The sequence below is a fragment of the Telmatherina bonti genome (genome assembly GCF_933228915.1).
Source record: "Telmatherina bonti genome assembly, chromosome: 13".
NCBI classification, from domain to species: domain Eukaryota; kingdom Metazoa; phylum Chordata; class Actinopteri; order Atheriniformes; family Telmatherinidae; genus Telmatherina; species Telmatherina bonti.
The window spans coordinates 15,393,810-15,415,391 of NC_136611.1; the positions used below are offsets into that span (position 1 = coordinate 15,393,810).

Here is a 21,582-nt window from a genome sequence, read left to right on the forward strand (position 1 = left end):
CTACTTCAGCCACTGCAGGCTACACATGGGAGATATTGATGACGCGCACAATTAGATGTTTTTGCTCTGCGTATTGTTTGTTCATTGTAATTTATTTAAAGTAACTATAAAAATAAACAGACGCAATAAGGAGAACATACATCTTAGTGCACGTCATCAGTATCTCCCGTGTTTAGCCTGCAGCGGCTGAAGTAGATAATGGCGTTGGACAGTTAGCCGCAACATGGATCTTGTATCATTTAAACAAAAGATGTATGATTTCCAAACAAAAGTAGACAAGAACAGTGGAGCACAGTGTGCAGGATCAAGAAATCCACAATGCTCATTTTCAATAAACTCGTTACAAACCTCTAGTCTCAGTCAAATTAAAATGGACCGTTCATTCATTCAATCATTTTCTAAACTGCTTTATCCAGTTCAGGGTCGCAGGGAAGCTGGAGCCTATCCCAGCTGGCATTGGGCTAAAGACAGGGTACACCCTGGACAGCTTGCCAGTCTATCGCAGGGCCACACAGAGACAAACAACCACTCATGCTCACACTCACACCTAGGGGCAATTTAGAATTAACCTAACATGCATGTCTTTGGACGGTAGGAGGAAGCCTGAGTACCCGGAGAGAACCCACGCGTACACGGGGAGAACATGCAAACTCCACACAGAAAGGCTGCTGACCAAACCTTGCCCCAGCCAAGGATCACATCAAATGGACCATTTTTAATTTTTTTTCACAGCTTCTGAAAACAAAACAAAATTAATCATTTAAGAGGTTAAGAGGCTTTCAATTTTATTGTAAATTATTGATTTAGCCAAAAGCCAAGTAGTTGCCCTCATCACATGTCACAATGCAGTGTTGTATGCAGGAAAGTTTGACCTATTGCTTTTTATTTTTTATTTTTTATTTTTTTTATTACGGTACCCATGGTGGTAGTGAGAAAACTGCTATTTAAGGGCAAACTTTTGCTTATCATAGTAAAAGTTGTGTTGTAAAAGAATAGCTCTTTGGCTAAATTACCTTTCCAACCATCTATTTTCTTGTCACCTATCCAGGGTTCCTTGCTGGACAGCTGTCTAAGCAAGGAAGCCCAGACTTTCCTTTCCATGGCCATATTCATCAGTATGTCGTGGGAGAGCTAAACGCATTCCCAGGCCAGCTAAAAGATGAAGTCTCTCCATAGTGTCCTAGGTTTTTAACATAGTTTCTTCATGGGATGTTCCCAAATACCAGCCACTCTCAGCAGAGCCCCTATTGTATGACTGAGCTTCTCACCCTATTATTAAGGGAGAGCCAGACCACTGCAGAAGAAATTCTTTCTGGGTGCTTTTATTTGTAATATCCTTGTAATATTCTTTTAGTCACTATCCACAGCTTGTGATCATAGGTGAGGGTAGAAATATAGATCAGCCTTTAAAATTGAGAGCTTTGCTTTTCAGCTCAGCCCCTTCCTCACCAACATGGACTAATGCAGGGTTTACATCCCACCATTCCTTCAGTCTTGAACAAGTTTCCAAGATACTTGAAATCCTCCTCTTGAAAGATAATTCTAATCCCAATTACTTCATACTTGGTTGCAAATTGCTCCAACATCTGGAAATCAGATGAAGCCAACAGAACTACATCATTTGCAAAAGCAGACCCAATCTTGAGGCTATCAAACCAGATGCCCTCAACACCTCCTCTGCACCTAGGATCCATGCGAGACGGCGGACTACGTCAAGCCCTCACTGTAAACAAATTCAAAACACTACCAGCAATGTATCATAATGGCGTAGGTGATGTGGACCAAAAAGCGGGAGCAGTGAGCCAGAGTTGCAGAACTCAAATGTTTTAGTACAGGAATCGAGGAAAAAGAACTAACAGGGGGAACAGAACTAATATTGGCTAACACAAGAGACTATGGGTAAATTGACACAATGATCCAGCGACAGGGAACAGAAACCAAGGAGGGTATATATATATACACACACAAACATAAGAAGACACAGGTGGAATGATTTAACTAATGAGACCAGGTGAGCTAACAAGAACACAAAACAGGAAACTAGACATAAAGGAACTATAGGAAAACTACAAACTAAAACAGGAAACTAGAACTCAGAAACAAAACACAAAACCAAGACCAAAAACACAGAACACAGAACATGACACAATGCTGACAAAACTCTGGTGCTGATATTACACGGGGGTTCAGGACTCCATACTCTCAGAGCACCCCCAAAAGGGAGTCCCCACAGAAGAAACTCCTTATCAGTCAACAAAGAAAATCTAGACTACTGGTGAAAACTCCCATATCCCACTCCCAAACCTTGAAGAGGATGTAGAGCTGGTCGTCAGTTCCATATCTAGAACAAAAAACACGTTGGGTTGTAGATTGCAGTGTCAACAGAAATTTAAGGAAAAAAATGAAGTCTTTGATCCATCCCACACCCTCTATGACTTTTGCAGAGAAATATGCTACGCAGACATGACGAGGATGATAGAGCCAGCAACCTGTTGTTACCAGGCTGCTGAGAGGACCCATAACCCATCAACACCCATAGAATTTCATCAAATGGAAAAGAACATTAAGGATGAGGTGGCTGCTGAAAATAAAGACCAAGTAGCCTATCTGATATTGTACAAAAACTGCTTAACCCTTTGGTATTCTGATGGTTCACAGGCAGGACATTTTCAATGTTCCTGCAGGACAGAAGGCTGTGAAGGGGTTAAGACACTGAAAGTGGAATTTGGGCTAGGGGCAGCTATGTCCATTGTCTCCAGCATTGGACTCCAACCACACAGCAACAAAGCCACAACTAAGCCTCACTGCCAACAAGACAGAAAAGACAGTTTCCAGTGAAGAGCCTGCTAAAGGTGATTTGGTTGGTGAGTGCCTCATAATGAATATAATGATGGTAGGGACAACTATCCCCTGTCTCATGGACACTGTTTGACATGTCACTATACAAATAGAGAGCACCTTTTACAAGGTGTTTGGAGATAATGGAGTCAAGTTGATGGATCCCTTTACTTGGATGACCGTAATGGCAGGAAATGGCCAAATCATCCTTTGCGTTGGCCGTATGATGCTTGATATAACTGTTGCCGCAGTTACTTTGGAGCATTGTGGCATGGTGGTGGTGCAAGGCTGCCTGTCCCATGTGCCAGGGCTGCTGGTTATGGACATAATGCACCAATGTTGGCAAACAGAGTGTTCCAGGAGGGTGCAGTACAACCATAGAGTCTGCCAGTCAGAGCAACACACTCAGGCAGAAAGCCTAGAAAAAGGCCATGAGGATTTGTAATCAGGGCGCCAAGTTCTCATTTGCAGAGGGCAACATGCCTTATGTGTAAGTTACCAATAAGGTCTGTGTCCTGCCCAAACAAGAGGTCCTATTATTGTTGGCAAAGTGGTCCAACTGGTCAGCTGTATGTCACCTTGTTGGAGCAACTGTCGGAAGCTTTTTGTTTCTGGTGGCACAAGTATTGGTGGCTGTCAGTAGTGACTTCTTCCACTACGGCTAAGCAACACCAACAACTCTCCCACTTAATTCCAATGGTTCCAGAAAGTGAGGCAGCTGAAACAGACCCAAGCAGAGGACATTATAGATGGAGGTGTCAGTCTGATAGTAACAGCCATGGGTGCAGGTGAGGTGCATCTGTAGGAAATGGTTACATCCTTTCAAGCTGAGCCTGACTTGGCCTCACAGCAAAGGTCTGGCCACCAGGCACTCACCCAGTGTTCTCTGCCTCCAGGTTTCCATTCCTGGCTCTGGAATGTGGTCTCCGTGACCTGTGTCTGGGATAGGGAAACCTGGATCCAATGCTCTCATACTTCATAAGAGTCTTCTGAGCCATGCTTTATTTAGCCAGAAGATGATGAAATAGATGTGTTGTCTTAAACCAACAACAGTGTGAGAGAAGTGTTTTATTACATTCAATGGAACAAATGCCGATCTCAGTGTCACATCTGACATTTACAAGGCAACATTTTCAGTCAAATCTACAAGTAGAATAATTAGATGACACAATTAAAACACATGGATTTATTTACATTATGCAAAGTATTGTTGATAACACAATATTCTTTTGATTTGGGTTTGTTTGTATTTCCATTCCACTGCTTTGAAAATGTATATGAAACTAAGGATAATAATGCTTCAAAATTATGAAAGCACAACATATATGATTACTTTATGGGACTAGATGACAGTCTTGTGATATAGGTCATTTAGAAGAATATACTGGAGTATGATAGATTTTTGCTACTTTGCTGCGTTTTCTTTTGTTTCTCCAGAAACACATTCAACTTAAATCAAAGTTGAAGAGCTGATTACAGTTTTTTTTTAAAACTGTTTGGCTACTGAGATGCTTCTGGAAACACAAGTCAAATCTATATGCATGTATCTATAATTGGCTTTCAGCCAAAGCATCTCTTTCAGCAGCCATGTAATTCGTGCTTGGGTGTCTGTTTCTATTTTCCACATAATGAAAGAGTGCCCTTTGTGTCAACCCCTTCAAGTCACCTGTAATGCATTTAGAGCAGTTTCACATCAGTGTGGCCATTTACAACTGAGTCTGGCCATTGATGCCCATTTGATTAGATGAAACAGAACAAATGGACAAAACACTTAATCATGACCCCTAACCTTACCCTTTAAATGAATTTAATGATTCACATAACCCGGGACTTCCTTTTTGCCCTCTTAAGAACAACGTGTGCCAATATCTTAACTGTGTAAACAGATTTAGGTCCCCACAACACAAGATTTACTGCCCCCCCCCCCCCCCCCCCCCCACACACACACACACACACGCACACACACACACACAATAACAACAGCAAATACAAGGATGGATCACTGTGCTTCTTGTTCCATATCTTCTTTATTGCAGCCCTGTTGACAGGCTCAGAGTGATTCATAAATAACTGCTATATGCCTGAAACCTAATCCAATATTACATGTCCCTTGCTTGCCATTTATATGATGGCAGGGGGTAGGTGGGACAGACACAGTGAGGTGGGAAGGAAATTGAAGAGAATTGGCAAGACTGCATGGGATGAATACGATCTACAGAGTATCAGCATGAGAGGCTCACCATGTGCAAAACAACACAATTAAGAGGAACGCTTAGCTTAATCAGTGAATGCATCATGCAAATGATGTGTGTTTTTTTTCTAAAATTACTTTATCTTGGTTTAATCTTGGTTGTTATCTTAGAATACAAATCAGAGCCTTAACTCTAATGGAGGAGAGTGCTGATGAGGGAGTATGGAGCATAGAGACAGCGGTGTAGATAACAGAAGTTGGAGAAAGGCTGCAAGCTCCGTGTTGGAGCCAGTTAATCAGATTTACAACAATTTCTTTAATGTTCATCTTTGCATGTGTATGGCAACTCATGTTGCAATCTACTTCGGCAATACATTTACAACAGTGAAAAATTAATGCTGCTTTATCACCCAGAATGTAATACTGTGAGCAAAGCAAGAAGAACTGTTAAAAAACAGGAAATTATATTCTAAGATGATCATTCTCAGGGTGCACATGAGTTATAATGACCAAAATTCACTGCTTGTAATCAACCATGCAAATTTCTTTTTATAATCTTAGGAAGCCTGTTGGGAAAGTGTGAAACAAAAGGCCAAACTGGACCAAACTTCACCTCAGATGTCTGTATCAGAACCTTTTTAGCTTAGTTTTGCTTCACCTTATCAGTTGGGCTTTGCAGGGATAATGTTCACATAGTGCAACAATTATGATTGAGATTTGGAGCCACAACTGCATCATTCCAAAGACACATTCATGTTCGAAGTGAAAGGGTTTTTCTGTTCGGACCACTGACAATTTTTTCCTTTATACTTCATGAGTAATATATACAAAGAATTGCACATCTTTGCTAATCTCACAAGTAATTACACAAATATGCACACTGGTTCAGTAAAGGAAATTAGCCTGGACAATAAATGAGGCCTTTTGGGATTATGACAATCACAGTTAAGAAGAACAGCACATTACTGTTACAACTGATTTATATTTACTGTAAAATAGTGCACTGTACCATAACTGTGATTGACAGATACGTTAGCATCTAGATGCAGACATCTAGTTCCATGTCAGTCCCAGCTGAAAAGCAGCAGTCCTGTAAGCAGTTGTTGTTCCATCTGTTTTTTATACAGTACTGTACAAACCAGTTATGTACAGAAGAATGTGTCATTTCAGTCAGGTTTTATTCTAATATGTGGAGCCATTGGCACCTTATTCTTTGCAATTCTGTGAGTCAGTCTATGTATTTTTTTTTTATGTACATAGTACTCATAAAACACTACATGCTTACAATACAGACATGATGTTCTTTGAACATGCTCACAATGTTGCAAATCTAATGTGTCTGTAAGCTGTCTTAGGTTAGTAAATAGGGGTTTCTTCTGCATGCCGCCTAATCTCAGTGGCCCCTTGTGAGTGGGGATGACAAGATGCAGCTGGAGATCTGGTATTCATTCAAACTTCCAAAACACGGACTGAGCACCTCCCCCACCAAGGCCCAGCTACCATCATGTAGGGATGTGTGCTAATGGTTCACAGTCTGGAATCTAAGCAAACAGACCTTGAAAATATCCATGCTAGTTCCAGGACTGGATCTAATGCTCCTGGAAACAAACCCACTGTAACTGTTTAATTTGTTTCAGCTTAAATTCAAATGTAGTTTATTATCATACTGAAAAAAAAATCATTTCTTTTTTTTTAATGAATACTGTAATTATGAGTTTACATGTTCAAACACAAACAATACAATTCAGCATTGGTGTTCTACCTCTATTGGCAGGATCAAGATTACATAAAAGTAATCAATAAAAAAATGACAACAGTCCTTAATAAAATGTTTTGGAGTTAGTGGTTTATTGATGTAGCACTTCCAAGCCACCAAGCCTGATGATGTGAATTTAGACCTGCTGTCTAAGCTGGCACTTTTACATGTTCCTATAGTCCAAACACATTAATCTTGTACTGAATAGTGATTCTACATTTAATTTGTGTTGGTTTCCTGGTATTTTTTACATTTGGGAAATTAACAAGCAACACGGAAAAAAAAAAAAAAAAAGCTTTCAATGTTATAAATCAATACATTAAGACTGGAAAAGCACTCGGACAGAGCAAACCTCCGCCAAGGGCCACAGTTCTAAAAAAAAAAATTCCTGGATCCAAATGGTGATCTGGATTACCACCAAAATTAAATCAGTTCTTCCTTTTCACATTTTCGTAAAACTCCTGAAAATTTCATAAAAATCCATCCATAACTCTTTGAGTTATCTTGAACGCAAACAGACAAACAGATAAACACCGGTAAAAACAAAACCTCCTTGGCAGAGGTAAAAAAAAAAAAAAAAAAATCACATATGCACTTTAATAGAGAAAGGCAATGACTTCCATAACTATCACCAGTCTCCTGATGGTCAGTACAAGGTAGTTTTGTTGCTCACTAAAATGCAGAAGTTGAGGACAGTACAGAAACAAAAATACACAACTAAATTTTAAAGAAGGAAAAAAAATCCTTCTCACAGCAAAGATAAAAATAAATTATGTAGATCAGACAAAAAATTTCATGACTACTCTGCTAAACATAAAATTTGATTCTCTGCAGAGAATGTGTGCAAATCACTGATTATAATGCTGTGTGTTTGGAAATTACATAAGAAACTTCTTTCCAAGGAAAGCTCTTGGCACAGTACCATTGTGAAATCTGAGTCACAAGGCAAGGAATGAGCTAAAAAAGATAAACTTATTTCAGTGTACTAAAATTGTTATCCTATTGAAAAATGGAGAAGTCAGTAAGACGATCAAACTCCATCTGATTTTATATAATTTGATACCTTCACTTGTTAGCAACTCACCATGCCAATACATACATACACACACACACACACGCATATATTATATATATATATATATATATATATATATATATATATATATATATATATATATATATATACATATATATAAATAACACATAGATACTGCTGGACCTGACTGCAGAAGAAGACAGAAAAAGAACAGAATGAGAACAGAACAGTAAAGGAAAATAAGCAGAAGACAAAGAAGAGAACAAAATACAAAACATAGGAAGGAATCCAATCACAGATTCTACACCATCTGTACAAAAACATGAAGGGCATCTCATGGTCCCCTACAGGAAGCGATGAACAAAACTAGAAACACACACAAAAATTAATTGAGGGAAAATGTCTGTTACTGAGTAAACGTTGAACTCAGTTCCTGCTTTATTTGCTATATACAAAATGACTACCAACACAGCTTAATTACTCTTTTCTGCACAGAAAAAAATTAAAAATAAAGTTTGTGTTTCTATTACATTCATAGAAATCTTTCTGAAAACATCAACAGTCTCTGTGTACTCTCACATAAATAGTAGTAGTTCAAATTGATCATCTAATACATTAGACTCCATGACAGCATTTCTGCAACTCTTTCAAGCCTGACACTTTACTGATGTATACACAACCAGTCAAAAGTCTGGACACACTCTTCCATTAAATCCACATGACAGTGCTCATCAGGTAGGGCAGGACTTTGGGTACTAGCTAGCATAAAGTTTGACACCAGAACATCTTAGCAGCCAGGAAATTCCATCCAGAAGACCAGACAGAGATTCTGCCACCGTATCCTGCACCTAATTTGAAAAAAAAACAAGATTAAAAAAAAACAAACACAAAACAAACCAAAACAAAATAGAAAATCAGGTTTGAAAACATCCACAAATGGACACATGAAAGATGTAGAAGACTTTCAGCTGGCTAAATATTAAACAATTACCATCCAAGGGTGAGACAGCTGAGGAAGGTGAAGTCTCTTTGCCATATAAATGGAGGGAATTCGACATTGGGTGGGACCAACTGTTTCTGGCTGTTCTCTGGAGATGCAAGAAAGCACCAGCAAAGGCCTGGATGTGGATTCCCCAGCACAGTTTAGCACAGTCCTAATCTGAGCCACCTCTGACTTCCAGTCACCTAAGAAAAAGAAAGAGAGAGAAGTAAACTTTATGTGCTGAATGGTCAAATTCAACATCAACAATGAGTCATGGTGCTCACAGAGTATTTAGAAGTTCAAATATCTTTAAAAGACATCATCTCACACCTCTGTCAGACTCTGCATTGGCTACATAAATGAAGCCATCTACCACTTGGCACGCCTGCTGGACATGAGGTGTAGGGCTGTAGACCGGGTAGCCCGAGTCATCAGTTCCCTCAGAGGCAAACAGCTTATTGCTGACACTTTCCAGCTGAACTCTGGCTCTTTCCCTCTCTGCCCTGGAGACACAAAGTTTAATAACTCTAAATGTGTTCACAGTGATATGCATACACATGGATGCAGGCAGCTGGAAGTTAAGACAGTAGCATTTTACACAAGTGCTTACCTGTTGGTTGAATACAAAGTTAGGATGTTAAATTTGTGTTGGTTATTCAACATATAGCTGATCCCTGACCCAATTCCTAGAAAAAAAGACAAAAGAGGAAGAAGAACAAAAAAAAAAGAAAAAGAAAAAGAAAAGAGAAAAAAAAGTCAGTTACTGGTTTGGTTTCCTATTCTGGGTATTTTGACTGACAATAACAAGTAAGTTAATGGGATAACACTGCCACCTAGTGGTGTCAAAATGACACAACAGGGCTATATTTGCTTCAGCGTTTGCATGGATTAATTTTCCTGTAGCTGAATAAAGAAAATAGAAATGATAAGAAAAGCTTAATCATTTGTTTTATAATGAAAAGGAGTAATAAACATAATTGTTATCTCACCATTTATCAGTCTTTGTGGTATGCCTGAAACAGAAAGCACATCTGGTGTATGCATCATTCTTGTGACTAAGGACACATCCAGCTGCTCAATGCCAGGACCAAACATGGCATAACGCGGTTCACTTGAAGGCACCAGATACTGAAGAAATGAGGTCATAACCTCATATGCTGGTCTTGAGGGCAGCCATTGCTGTTTGCATGATGGGCAAGCTTTAAGGTACCTGGTGACACAAAAGAGATGTGGAAGAAATTTGTAGCAAGGTGTTACCATGTGACCATAATGCAAGGCAACATGAGCTACATACTCGGACATGTAGTCACATTTCCATTCTTTTCTCTTCTCATGCCCCTCTTCCCTATTTTCCAGGCTCTCATCTTCATTGATGAGTGGCACATCCAGCAGCTCCAGATGGGGCATGGTCACATGATCAATGGAGGTCCACTTTGGCATGTCCCGCAACAGGAAGTATCTCCACAGTAAGGGGTCTTTCACCATGGCCCTCCAGTACTGACTGGTATCTCCCAGACAGCAGATATCAGCAGGAGAGAGAAAGGTCATAATCAGGAAATGTATGTCCACCTTCGGAGAGAGAGAAATGTTTTGTTGTTTTACAGCTTTAAGGCGTGGCTACAGTATGAGCTGAAACCTGAATGCTGTGTTTCCTTGATGGTAAATAGACTTGTACTTTATATAGCTGATACTATGTTGATAATGGGAATTAAAATGTTCCACAAGTAGTAATGCCAGTGCAAAAACTGAGCAAAAAAAAAGGAGAAGGATGGAAAACCATAGCCTTCATATTTCAGTCCCAAAAAAGACTGAATATAATCCTTGATTAAAAAGATAAGGTTAATGAAGTATTAAAATATTGCCTCAAGTACACAAATTCTGTCAGAAGAAAACAAAAAACTTAAATGACCTAAACTAAAAATTAAAAATTGAAAAAAGATTATTGCCAGGAAGTAATAGTTGAACAAATACTGAGTAATCACTAGTTTTCCCCCAGTAGAACATTAGGTGTTTATAATGTCAAAACAGAAATTTCAGTGTCATGGAAAATATTTGGTTTGTTTTAAATATGAGGGAATTAACATATATTTATAAACTGATGCAGGCTTTTTCAATTTCTCATAAGTTGGGTAGTCTCTCTCCTATTCAGTCTGCAGGACACGGTGCTCATAGTTTAAAAAAAAAAAAAAAAAAAAAAAAAAAAAAAAAAAAATTCAAAATAATCTCACCACAGAAACGTAAGCCACTTTGCATCAAAACTCTTTTATTAAGCTTTGGCCCAGAGAAGAGGAGACAGCAGCATTTCTGGATCAAGTTCAAATATGTCTTGTTCTTTGCATGTCTGAGCTTTAACCTGCATTTATGGATTCCAAGTGTGAACTGTGGTCACAGTGATTTGCGGAAGGGTTCCTGAACCCATGAAGTGGTTTCCAGTAGAGATTCATGTCTGTTTTAATGCAGTACCTGAAGATGATGAACATCCAGTGTAGACTTTTGGCCGGCAAAGATCATTTGGAGTCTTTTCATTGCATTATATTTTCATAATCTTCTCAATTTCACTTTTATGAACATTTGTATGAAACTGTTCCACAATTTTCAGACCGATTCCCGCAGATTAATAAACCTCTGCTCATCTTTACAACCAAGAGGATCTGCTTATCTGAAATACTCTTGTCACCCCCAGCCATGTGACTTATCCGACGTCAATTAAACTTTTGACAAATCACATGTTCCTACATATTAAATTAATTTGTAACAGCAACATTTCCAGAACTTCGTTGCACCTATTGCAACTTTTCTTTGAGGTTTTGCTGCCAAAAGTTCAGAATAAGCTAGTATTCTTCATGCAAATGTAAAAAGTCTGAATCTCGATGTTCAACTGGGTACAAAATATGAGTTTGACATTTGAGGATCACTGCTTTGTTTGTATTTACATTTCCTACAGTGTCCCAACTTTTTCGGAATTGGGGATGAATGAAATACAGTTTATAGATACAGCTATATATTACTTACTTCGAATAATCACGTTTGTAAACATAGCCAGTTTATAGGCAATCTGTACCTAAATTCGTCCTTCAAATGACACAGCAAATAAATATAAAGTCCACGAATGATATAGTCTTGTCTCACCGGTAAACTGTCCAGATATCCCGATTGTTCTTCTGTTCCTGGGTCTACAGCTGGAATGAAGTCACCTGTAGCAACTTTATCTGGAAAATATCGGTGTCTGAACCGCCTGAGGCTGCGAATCACCAAAGACTCGAGCTGTTGCATCTTTGCTGTCATGGCTGCATTTAAACCTTTTGAACCAACTACTACTATACTGTTCTCAGATACTGAAACGACAGCAAATTTGACGTTTCCTCTCTCGCACTTCCTCATTGGTGGCAGTACATGAGCATTGTGGGTAATGAAGTTCTACTACGTATATCGCGCGGCTGGAAAACGAAAATATTTAAATTCTAAATAAAAAAAAAAAAAGCAAATGAAGTTATTTTTCTTTAAACAAAGCCCGTGTTTATTGTCAACAAGGACATAAAAAATCATTTCTGTCCAAACAACCAATATTTGTTATTAATAGTTACACTATCATTGTTATTCAAAAGGAGTGGTTGGAATAAGGAAATTGGAACAAATGGGGATATTAGTGACGCATTACAAAGCTGGTATGAACAAACCCAAAAATACTTAAAATTGGTCATGAATATATCAGTCAATTTTTAAACACCTTTTTTTTTTTTGCCTTTTGTGTGTATCTTTAATACACACAAATTGTTTGACTCTAATAATATCTTAAAAGCATAACAAAATGGCAACAAAACAATAAATACAAAGGTTATTGTGCAAATGTCTTTTTTCCAGCTGGATTATCTTTAAATGTGTAAGAATTCTTCAAATGAAAGATGTGTGTTTTTTTGTCTTAATTAATAGTCATTAAAAGTAATAGTAATGTTATTGTAACACATTCTTAGAGCAAAACCAGTGCCCAGGCAAGTCTGGAATCAGGATGATAGCTGCTTTGTCAGCAGGATAGGACAATTACTCCGCTACCTCCCTGGCAGCCTGCTTTAAACCTCCATTCCTATACTTTCTGAAACTGTCATTCACCTGCTTTGGCCAAGTTGTTTGGCATAGGATGAGGCTGCCTGAAGACACTGATCCAAATACCTCTTTCTGCACATAAACTTTCTTCTTGTGCCTCCCCTTAACCTTCAACACTATCACATACCTTATGATGAGCTCCATTTTTATTTGGGATTGACACATTTGAATACTGAACTTAGATCTGTGCCTAAGGACAACTTCAACAGGGGAACAGCTTAGTTCACTGTAAAATACTCAGAATTTCCTTGGCATTCTCAGTGTTCCAGCCCTGGCCTTGCAGAGGACCCTCACAGACGAGCACATATTTGTTGAGGATCTGAGTACCAATGTCCCGAAACTGGAGATGATCTTCTCTGAGGTCTGTAGTGTCAGCGCTGCAGTCTTCATACTTGACTGCCCAGAAACACATTTCCCCAATGTACATCATCGTCAACAAGTGTGTGTCAGAGAAGACGCCTGACCAAAATGATAAGTGTTATTAAATAGGAAAACATGATGCCAGCATAAATTATGTTGTCATTCACACACAGACATCACATATGTACCTTCAGATAACATGCTTGCTGTAGCACTGTCATGAAGCACCACCCCATCATTGAGCTTCACAGAGTTTCTCACTTGCAGCATCCGCATCAGGTAGCGTACGCCTTCCTGAATACACTGGATCAAAACATGGATTAGACCTATTATCAATACACCATCAAAGGAAACGTATGGTAATTTTTTGCCAAATGACCCGTCCCTCTCAGTTCACAAGGAAGACTCGCGACAAAGATCTTAGATCTTTACAGTATGGTACCTTAAGGAATGTTTCCTTGTTTTTCTTGATCCATTGTTTTCGTTGATGAAGAGTGTGGCAGTACATGTATAGCAGAGCTCCCCGTCTCCAGTAAAGGCATTCCAGCAGCTCAATTCCCAACACAGACTGCACCTATAAAAAGACAAAAATATATTATTACTATTAAATACTGCTTGGACACCTCAACTATCAAGGAATATTTGTCCAAATGTGTTGTGTAAAGTCATGAAATAGGGACAGAAAAAGAAACAAGAAATAGATTTCTTCTTGATTTCTTTTTTGGTTTTACACAACCAACAAATATCTGATTCGATAACAATTTTTGGGTGCCGATTTAATTTAAATTGTGATTATCACGATTCTTTGATATTGCTGATTTTTGTAGACTAAAAACAAAAAAATTGTATGAAACTTTTTTGCAAGTCATTTTTCTTCATTTCAGTTATAAAAACACAGCAACCAGACCATCAGCCCGCTACTATAATGCCCAAGAAGACAAATAAAAAGATCAATAAAATAAAAAAAAAAGAAAATGGATTATTTTTATTTATTTGAAAAAAAATTCTTTAAACAAGAAAATTTATTTTAAAATTGTGAAGTCATTATTTGATATCCAATTCTTTCAATTTGATTTCCCACCCCTACAAATCTGTCAGATGTAATTCTTGGGCCACTATTGTATCGGTCACATCCCCAAATGTTTTCTTCTTGCACAATGAATTAGAATTACCTTAATTATATTTATAATAAACTAAGTGGGCCACATGACACTGTAAATGCTTCACTGTTATTAGCCTGACAGTATATATTTTATATGTAATGAGACATAAAAGAAAATAATTTAGAGACAAACGCACCTCTTGTGCTGGAGCTAGCCTTGCTGCCAAAACTTCTGGCTCAGTCAGATCTTGTAGCAGTTGCTGGATTTTAAATGGTGAACAATCCTCAGGGAATTCCTGATCCACCAGTTTATTCTCTTCATAAAAAGTAATGTCAAGAATCACCTGTGTAATAAAAAACAAATATGCAGAAACAACATTGCCTGTTAGAATATAATAAGACATACAACTGATGATATAGTGGTAAAGATGTGACAGCCACACCAAAACCTTCCATTTAAACACCGTAAGCTCCCTTTCATATAGTCTGGCATACATGTGTCCTTACGCACATGAAATTTACCAGCAGCAACAACAATTTGCTTGATTACAGATTACAACATAGATGCATCTACAACATAGATGCAAAGATGTGATAAGTGGAGGAGTTGAATACATAAAGAGGAAAAAATTTCATACACACACACACACACACACATATATATTAATAGATTATATATAAACACACATACATACACACATACATGTACATACATATATACACACACAAGAAATTCCATCAACTGACATTTATCAGGTTATACATTTAGGAGAAGCATAACAAAAATTTATTGAGCTGATACTGGCATTGTTCCTTTATCCATGTTTTTTTTTTTTTTTTTTTTGGCTTAATTAAGTGTACTGCAATCAGTTTTATTGCAACCCCACTAATGCTTTGTCTGTAAGAGTATAGTTACTCTTTTTGGTGTCCCATCACATCAGCTGACAAAACTGATTTTAACCAAACTGGAATGCGGTCCAGAGAACGCAACACCTTTAACTGGTTTTTTTTCCCCATAGAAAACATGCAAAATTACTAAAAGAAATATCTGGTTAAAGTCCTTTACAAAGCAACCTCTAACCCGAAAGATTTTTTCCAACACTTTCCACTCATAGCCATTGAAACAGAACACAGTGAAGGTTGTTTGACTGAATACATTTTTATGACAACAAAACATGATATATAAAAAACAAAAACAAAACCCTGTAACTCTATAGTGACTTTCAATGTTTTAAATAGGGCTAAAATTCATCCCACATACAGTAAAGATAGTTTTGTTAGATGAAATAAACAATGAAAGCTGCTCTTCTCAAGCTGGTAAAAAACCTCATGAGTAAAAAGACAGTTATTGTCATATCTTTCTGTTTCACTGACTTACTTTTAAGCTGCTTACTTTTGCCATTGTTTTGGGGGCTGACATACAAAGTCGACCATGATCTGATACACATGTGAACGTCTGCTTTTTTTGTATTTCTGATGTTGGTATTGTTGATGTCCATTTTGAGCTCATATAACATTTTGAATAAGGGTGACGACAGAATGCAAATAGCCAACTATACATGTCAAAAAGGCAAAGGTGATGCTATGTTTCAGGCACTAGCCCTTCTACAGGTATGCAGTAAGCATGAACACACTTCTATATATATATATATATATATATATATATATATATATATATATATACAATGACCTGGATGTCAGATGAAATAATCAGGTTAGTTGACACAGGTGTTCAACACATGCATATAAAGAAGGTGCACAAAAACAGTACATATATCTATACACTGTCACAATAAACATACATACATGAAGGAATGTATGTGTAGGTATGTAATATGTATTTTAATAATGAACATGAACCACCCCAAGCCCCATCATAAAATATAATAAACAAACAAAACAAAAACCCAATCTATTTGATAACGAGGTGAACATACAGTCTGTAAGCCTAATCACTCTGACTCACACACACACACACACACCATTTGTTTAAACTTTCTTTGATCAAAGCATTCTTTGAGGCTTTGTGCCTAGTTATGTATCAGGTTTTATAGGTTAGATCTTAAAAAAAAACAATTGTAAAACGTGAAATGTATTTCTCACTCTCATATGCAAGTTGCTTTGGCTAAAAGCCTCAGCTAAATGTCTGTAGAATAGAATAGAACAGGATAGAATAGAATATTAATCAATGGTCAGCAAGAAGATACCTGTGTGTAATCCTGAAGCAGCTTGGAAAGGTTGCTATTCTCCCCTCCTTGTCTGTAAAAGCTTTTCAAATTTCCTAGTATGGCCGACGCATTCTGCAAATAGTCATCATCTGTGGAAGAAAGACACTGACAAATTACCAAATACAAATGTAAAGAAAAGAAAATTATTTTCAAATAGTTCAGGATACAGTTGCAGACATCTAATGCATCAATTTAGAAGTTTTACCATTTCACCCTTTTTAAAATGATGGTAACTAGCTGATGCAATAATGTAGTAAGACTATTATTATTTAAATCACTTTATTCTCTTCTATGCTTAAAATGTTTAGATATGAATTTCGAATACGATTGTCAACAACCCTGTTTTAGCGAAACTGTGTTGGCCGTTTACTCGAAAAACAATATATTAAAAAACAGTTATCACAGTAAACGGTATAACATAATTACCAATATGCCCGTTAATTAATAATTACAGCATGCATTATTTTAATTTGCGCAGTTCCGTGATATATCAGCTGATAATACTGCATGCTAACCTTCGCTGGATAACGTTAAGTTAGCCTATCTAGCCGCTGACGAGCAAACGAAGAAATAATGGTGGTTGCGCACGAGAGATATAAATACTAGCAGTGACGAATAAAGAATATATCTTGTTGGTACCTTGCTTTTCAGCTCTGAGACTTGAACACTTGACGTCTAACTCAAATATCCTTCTCTCTAGCTCGAAGACTTGTCGCCTGTAGTCGTCGGCCATGACTAAGAGTACTCGTCACGTGAGCAAGGGATTAGTCACGTGCTGTCGGAACAGCAGCTTAATTTTAAATAAGATTATTTTTGTTGTATAAATAATAAATTTGTATTTTTAAATATGTTTTCAATTTTGTTTAATGAATTTACCATTTGAAAATGAAAAGGGACAGTAAATTTACTTGTCCTTAAATTTACGCCAACGACGTAAACATAACGTAACGGTGATGACAGGGTTAAATTTAAATAAGCCAGCCGTACCTCTCTTTTAACCCTTTAGTGCAAGCACCCTAGCCAATGTCATCGTGGAGCTGAGCTAGTTGGGCCACTAGGCACATTTTGCGACCTTTCTGGAGGCATCATCTGACTTCCATTGGCTGGGCCATTTACTCTGTCCCCTCGACTTCGTATCCCGCGTGTAGCTCACAAAACATGGCGGCTTTAAAAGCTTTGCGGAGAGCGGAAAATGTACTCTTCCAAAACCTCCCAGGTCCCTTCAAAACCAAATTAAACTTCGCTAGCCACCATTTGAACAAGGTCTGTATTTATACTGTTACAATTAAGCACTGTAGAATAGCTGAAAACGTGTCTGTGACAAATATCTGAGCAGGATTTAAATGTTTTATCCTGATGGTCTTATTTTCTTCTAAGTTGAGAGGTTTCTTAAAATATTTGTAATTTAATCAGCTATGTATCGTTTAACTTAAGTGTATTTTACTGTGTTATCGTAGCTTGACCTCAACTTGCAGGCTACGTAACCAAATGCAACATAATATGTAGTTAACAGAGACTGGACACCTTTTGGAGAATAGTATCACTCTTATTTAATTTCATGTAGTGGTGGTATCTCATGTTTGGCAGACCGCAGGTTGTATAAACAGCTTGATTCATGCTATACAACCAAAGATGTACCTGCAAAAATCACATGCATACCTAAATTCATGCTGAAGTGTTATCTTTACATATTTGCTTGTACTGGTTTTACAAAAAATAACATATTTTAGAATTTTACTTCTGGTTGCACTAGTTATTTGCCACTACACAGTTTTACACAGTGGTTGTATTAGATTTTGTTTACTTTAAGTGCTATAAAAAAGGTTTTTATGACAAGTGTTTTCATTTTTGAGCCCTTGGGAAACCGATTCTTGGTTTTGGATCAGTCAATCAGTTTCCTATCATAGTTGGACGTGTTTACTAGTTAAATTAATCTTTCCACTTCTTTACTAAATAAAATGGATCAGCAATTTAAAATTTACCAGGTGCTCACAGGGATTTTGGCCGTTTTTTCCACACTCTTAGTAGTTTTAAGAACTATGCTGTACTTGCATGCTTTTGTTCAAGATGCCTTGAGATTTACTTCAGGTGCAAGTGTAACTCTTTTCATTACAAAATGTATTACATGGTCAGTTTGATGCAGCTATCCCCATGACCTGCTCTAATTTTTACAGGTTTGTGGGTGTTACTTTTCCACCTCCAACCAGAGAAGTTCACAGTTCTACTCAGATCCTACAGAGGCTGTTAAAGACATCCAGAATGGAGCTACTCTTCTGGTTGGAGGTAATTATAAAATACATTTTATACTGATGTAGACTTTTTACATAGTGGTCCATGTGCAATATACAGAAATCATTAAAAAAAAGGATGTTAAGCAACCATTTCATAGCAGAATGAGTTTCTGGGTAGTGGTTGATTAACATCAAAACACACAAGTGCATACATATTCCAAAGCTCTTATTTATAGTTAAGGTGTGAGTGATATTGTCCACTGCGTTACACATTTATCTGAGGACTAAACAGATTTGCAGAGGACAGTCTCAATCAGTATATTATTTGGAAGGCTGACATCCTATTTTCACACAAATATGCATCAAAGAATGTGACCCAAAGTTATTAGACATTCAGCTTCACAGGCTTGTTTTCCTCATATATTTGTCATGTTAAGATGTTTGACAATAGTTCCTTCATGAATTGGCATACTAGCGTAAAACACATATTTTTTAGTTGCTACTTTTTGTTTTAATTTATACACTCTGCATGGCTTTCTTATTGTGTTCCAATGCAGGCTTTGGATTGTGTGGCATACCAGAGAATCTCATCAACAGTTTACTGAAGACTGGTGTAAAGGGTCTCACAGCAGTCAGTAACAATGCAGGGTAAGTGTGTGCTGGGTCAGAAGCAGACATTGTATAAAGTTGTGTGAGGATTAAGAGAAGTCAATTGCATTTATCATTCCATGTGCATCATTTTGAAAAAGAAAGGGTTATGTCATTTTCAATTTGTGCAGTTTTTTGAGATGCTTTACTCTGGAGTCTGACATGTAACCAGACTGAATACTTGCATATAACCATGAAAGTCCCATATGTAGGCCTTGAATTAAAAAAGAATCACAATGACTTTGTATTTTTCCTGTTGAGTACATTTTGATCTGGTCTTTTCTTAGTTTTGATTATAATGGGTAATGAAATGGTGTCATAAGCCAATGTTATCTTGATTGTGCATCATAAAACACTGACCTGCAGAAATGCACAGTAGTTGGCCTCTGATAAGTTGTCAGCCTTGCAGCCGCTTACAAGTGGTGGACTGCAGTGACTGCCACTCCTTCAGAAGTCAGGTGACTTGTTCAGCATGTACTCCTTAAATTTTAATGCAGCGGGCTGCCAACAAGGAAATTTCAACTCAGATGTTTATATATCAACTCTGAAACTTGAGCCATTGGTTTTGTTTTCATTTAATGGGCTTGCTTTTTTTCAGCACAGTCTGAAATAGTGGAATAGAAAGGTTGATGGAAGCACTAAAATGTAGCAAAACCTTCCTGTTTTCCAAGAAGTTTTTTTCTTTTTTTCCCCCCACTTAATATGGTTTTTATCTTAATGAATCAAAGATGTTAACAACTTGCAAAGAATAATGTTGGAATTTTAAAGTTTCATCACCAATTTTCAGATTAACATTTTTATTACTTATATAAATGCTTATGTATTCTCCACAAAACAATGTTTATTTACTTTCTTATTTTACTTCTCCAGCACTAGAGATACACTATATTAAGTCTAATGATATTTAATACCTGCTTTGAAGCAACAATTTAACTCTTTGTACAAAGTCTGTATACTAAGTGTCAATGCTGTGCAGTAGGAAACACTGACACTATTAAGCCTAGATGAAATTCCAGTTGTTCTGTTGAATGGAAATCCACTTGGACTTTGACTTTTTGGAGTTCAATTCTTGCAACATGCCTTCAAATGGTTTACTTTGCCAGTTAAGGTTATTTGTTGTACTGTAGTGTCTGTATTGGCTCTTTATATAGTACCTGGACAAGTATTTTACACATTGAAAGTATTCATAACCCACAACTGATTTTATGTTGTTTTGATTGGGACTTGTAGATACTGGAGGGTTTTGAAGGGATGCGCCTGGCTTTATATTATAACTTCTGGAAAATAGTTGAATGGATTCATTGCACATGACTGGCAAAGTTGATTTTTATTTATTTCTAAAAGCTGCCAGGGTTCAGCCTTTCTGTTGTTTTCTTACTCTCATCTGAATCATTTTTCAAATTCCAGTGCTGCAGGGAAGGGTTTGAAGGGGATGAGAATACTTTTATTATGTTCTCTTTTTTCAGGAGAAGACACAAAATGTTCTTCTCCTCTGTTTGCTTCATGTTAGAATACCTTAAAAAAAAATTATATGCTTTTAAATGAAACCCATTATTGAGTTAAATTACCATTGATTGAAGTATGGGTCCTTGTTGGATTTGTTATCTGTTGGATTTATAAAATTAGTAAGTGTATTGATGACGTTTTAGCTAGTAAGACTGAATTCTGCTGAATAAAGTTATTGTATTCATTGAACATGGTAACTGTTTTAGCTGTAGGCATTGCTAACTTGTATTGAGTAACTTCATTAAGTAAGTACAATGTTTGTTAAATAAATGTTTAATAGTTGCAGTGTCATTTATACAGCATTAGTTTAAATGTTAACCTACATGCTAACACAGGTTTAGCATGCTAGTTTGTAACTACAACTGCATGAATGTTGGAAAGCTCTGACTTTGTACTTGACAGTGAACTAACACAGTGGGCTCTTTATGCTGTGTAACATGAGCTGAGAGGTATTCAGCTGTGCACAAGAAGATTTTTTTTTGGAGGGTGACAGAACTGTTTTCCCTTGCTGATTTTAAACTTGCCACATAATCAGTTGGTTCAGGGCTAGGTGTTGTGTATGAAAACAGTCACATTTGTAATTTAGAATCATCAGTGGAAGCA

General features: G+C 37.2%; 3 protein-coding genes across 3 annotated transcripts in view; 1 reads left to right on the forward strand and 2 right to left on the reverse strand.

Moving 5' to 3' along the window:
• Positions 1–8,142: 8,142 nt before the first annotated feature.
• Positions 8,143–12,088, reverse strand: fbxo4 (F-box protein 4; the record flags this gene model as incomplete). Its single annotated transcript, XM_079251859.1, has 7 exons — positions 8,143–8,669; positions 8,813–9,006; positions 9,134–9,306; positions 9,414–9,489; positions 9,793–10,013; positions 10,098–10,372; positions 11,933–12,088. The coding sequence occupies 7 exons, from the start codon at positions 12,086–12,088 to the stop codon at positions 8,577–8,579; spliced, it is 1,188 nt and encodes a 395-aa protein (XP_079107985.1). The 3' UTR covers positions 8,143–8,576.
• Positions 12,089–12,302: 214 nt separating this feature from the next.
• rimoc1 (rab7a interacting mon1-ccz1 complex subunit 1) lies at positions 12,303–17,327 on the reverse strand (the record flags this gene model as incomplete). The annotated part of the gene is made up of 6 exons (XM_079251516.1): positions 12,303–13,363; positions 13,453–13,567; positions 13,707–13,838; positions 14,564–14,710; positions 16,574–16,683; positions 17,234–17,327. 6 exons carry the CDS (start codon positions 17,325–17,327, stop codon positions 13,128–13,130), a joined length of 834 nt encoding a protein of 277 aa, XP_079107642.1. The 3' UTR covers positions 12,303–13,127.
• Positions 17,328–17,607: 280 nt separating this feature from the next.
• The window catches only part of oxct1a (3-oxoacid CoA transferase 1a), a 47,000-nt gene continuing 43,025 nt past the window's right edge, over positions 17,608–21,582 (forward strand). The window contains exons 1-3 of the mRNA XM_079251291.1: positions 17,608–17,857; positions 18,769–18,877; positions 19,383–19,473. Of these exons, the coding sequence (XP_079107417.1) occupies positions 17,753–17,857; positions 18,769–18,877; positions 19,383–19,473 (305 nt within the window). The 5' untranslated portion in view covers positions 17,608–17,752. The remainder of the gene's footprint in view (positions 17,858–18,768; positions 18,878–19,382; positions 19,474–21,582) is intronic.